At 39.0% G+C, this 1,045-nt stretch overlaps 1 protein-coding gene across 1 annotated transcript in view; it reads right to left on the bottom strand.

The window, feature by feature from the left end:
• Positions 1-829, bottom strand: part of LOC117487234 (kallikrein-11-like) — a 2,386-nt gene extending 1,557 nt beyond the window's left edge. Inside the window, exons 1-3 of the mRNA XM_034135909.1 lie at positions 746-829; positions 263-452; positions 1-95 (exon numbers count right to left, since the gene is read on the bottom strand). The exon at positions 1-95 is cut by the window's left edge and continues 91 nt beyond it. Coding sequence (XP_033991800.1) covers positions 1-95; positions 263-452; positions 746-812 — 352 coding nt within the window. The 5' untranslated portion in view covers positions 813-829. The remainder of the gene's footprint in view (positions 96-262; positions 453-745) is intronic.
• Positions 830-1,045: the final 216 nt, after the last annotated feature.

Below are 1,045 nucleotides of genomic sequence, written 5' to 3'. Positions count from 1 at the left end.
TCCCATCCAGGTCTTTATACCTGATAGGTTCTTCTGTGATTTTCACCTCTTTCACTTTTGTTCCTGGATGAAAACCTAAAATTGCTGTCACTTTCCTACAAATAAATAAAAGAGTGACATTACTTACTAAGTGTAAATGCATCATATTGTAATATTACATGTTATTAAACATAAACACAAGCAAGTTATCTTCATTTCGTCAAAAACTATATGTATTTTTTAAATAAATTGTTATTTTATTTTTAAAGGAAAACGTTCTCACTCTCCCGGCTCCACGTTGTGACCTGCAGTCAGAATCCACTGTGGACTGATCAGAGATGCACCAGACCAGAACTTTTTTCCCTGCTCATCAACTGATACCAGCTTCACATGGTACCGGTGGTCATTTTCACCGCATGGGACACCATTGTATACTCTCTTATCCAGATCCACCACTCTGCTCACTGTCACACCTGCAAGAGAAGATCCACCACCAAGAGACTGAAAGTAAGAGCAGTGGTTGTTGTACAGAGGGTTGGGGAGGGTAACTTTAAGTATCACAATAAACTTTTGGATCACCTAACTATCAAATGCATTGCAAATAAATAAGAGAGAAAATAAATATCAATAAGATGGCTTTTACTTATTGTATTATGTAAAACCACCGAGCAATGTAGCATTTCTTAAATTACATTACTCACACAAGTTTCATCTCTAATTGTGGTAAAAGTAAGCAGCAGAAGTCTAAGTGGTAGCTGATACTCACCGGCCAACAGCAAAAGAAGAAGACCTGTCATCATGGTAGTCATCATGGTAGTCATCATGGTAGCCATCTCTGTCAATGCCTGCCCTCCTAGTGCCCTGGTGGAGCTTTTTTAAATCTCTTCACTCTGTCCTGCTGGCCTTCCAGCCACCAATCACCTCAGGAAGGTTTATCAACACAACCCCATTGGCTAAAGAGAAGTGCCCATTTGCACATTTTTGATCACTTATCAAATGCTCCTGCCCTATGGCTGAACAATGTATCAGAAATACAAAAACTGACTTCATTGTGTCTTCAAATAGA

Source organism: Trematomus bernacchii, unplaced genomic scaffold, assembly GCF_902827165.1.
Source record: "Trematomus bernacchii unplaced genomic scaffold, fTreBer1.1, whole genome shotgun sequence".
Taxonomy (NCBI): domain Eukaryota; kingdom Metazoa; phylum Chordata; class Actinopteri; order Perciformes; family Nototheniidae; genus Trematomus; species Trematomus bernacchii.
Note: the sequence above shows the minus strand (reverse complement) of the source record. Positions and strands in the feature narration are given on the sequence as shown.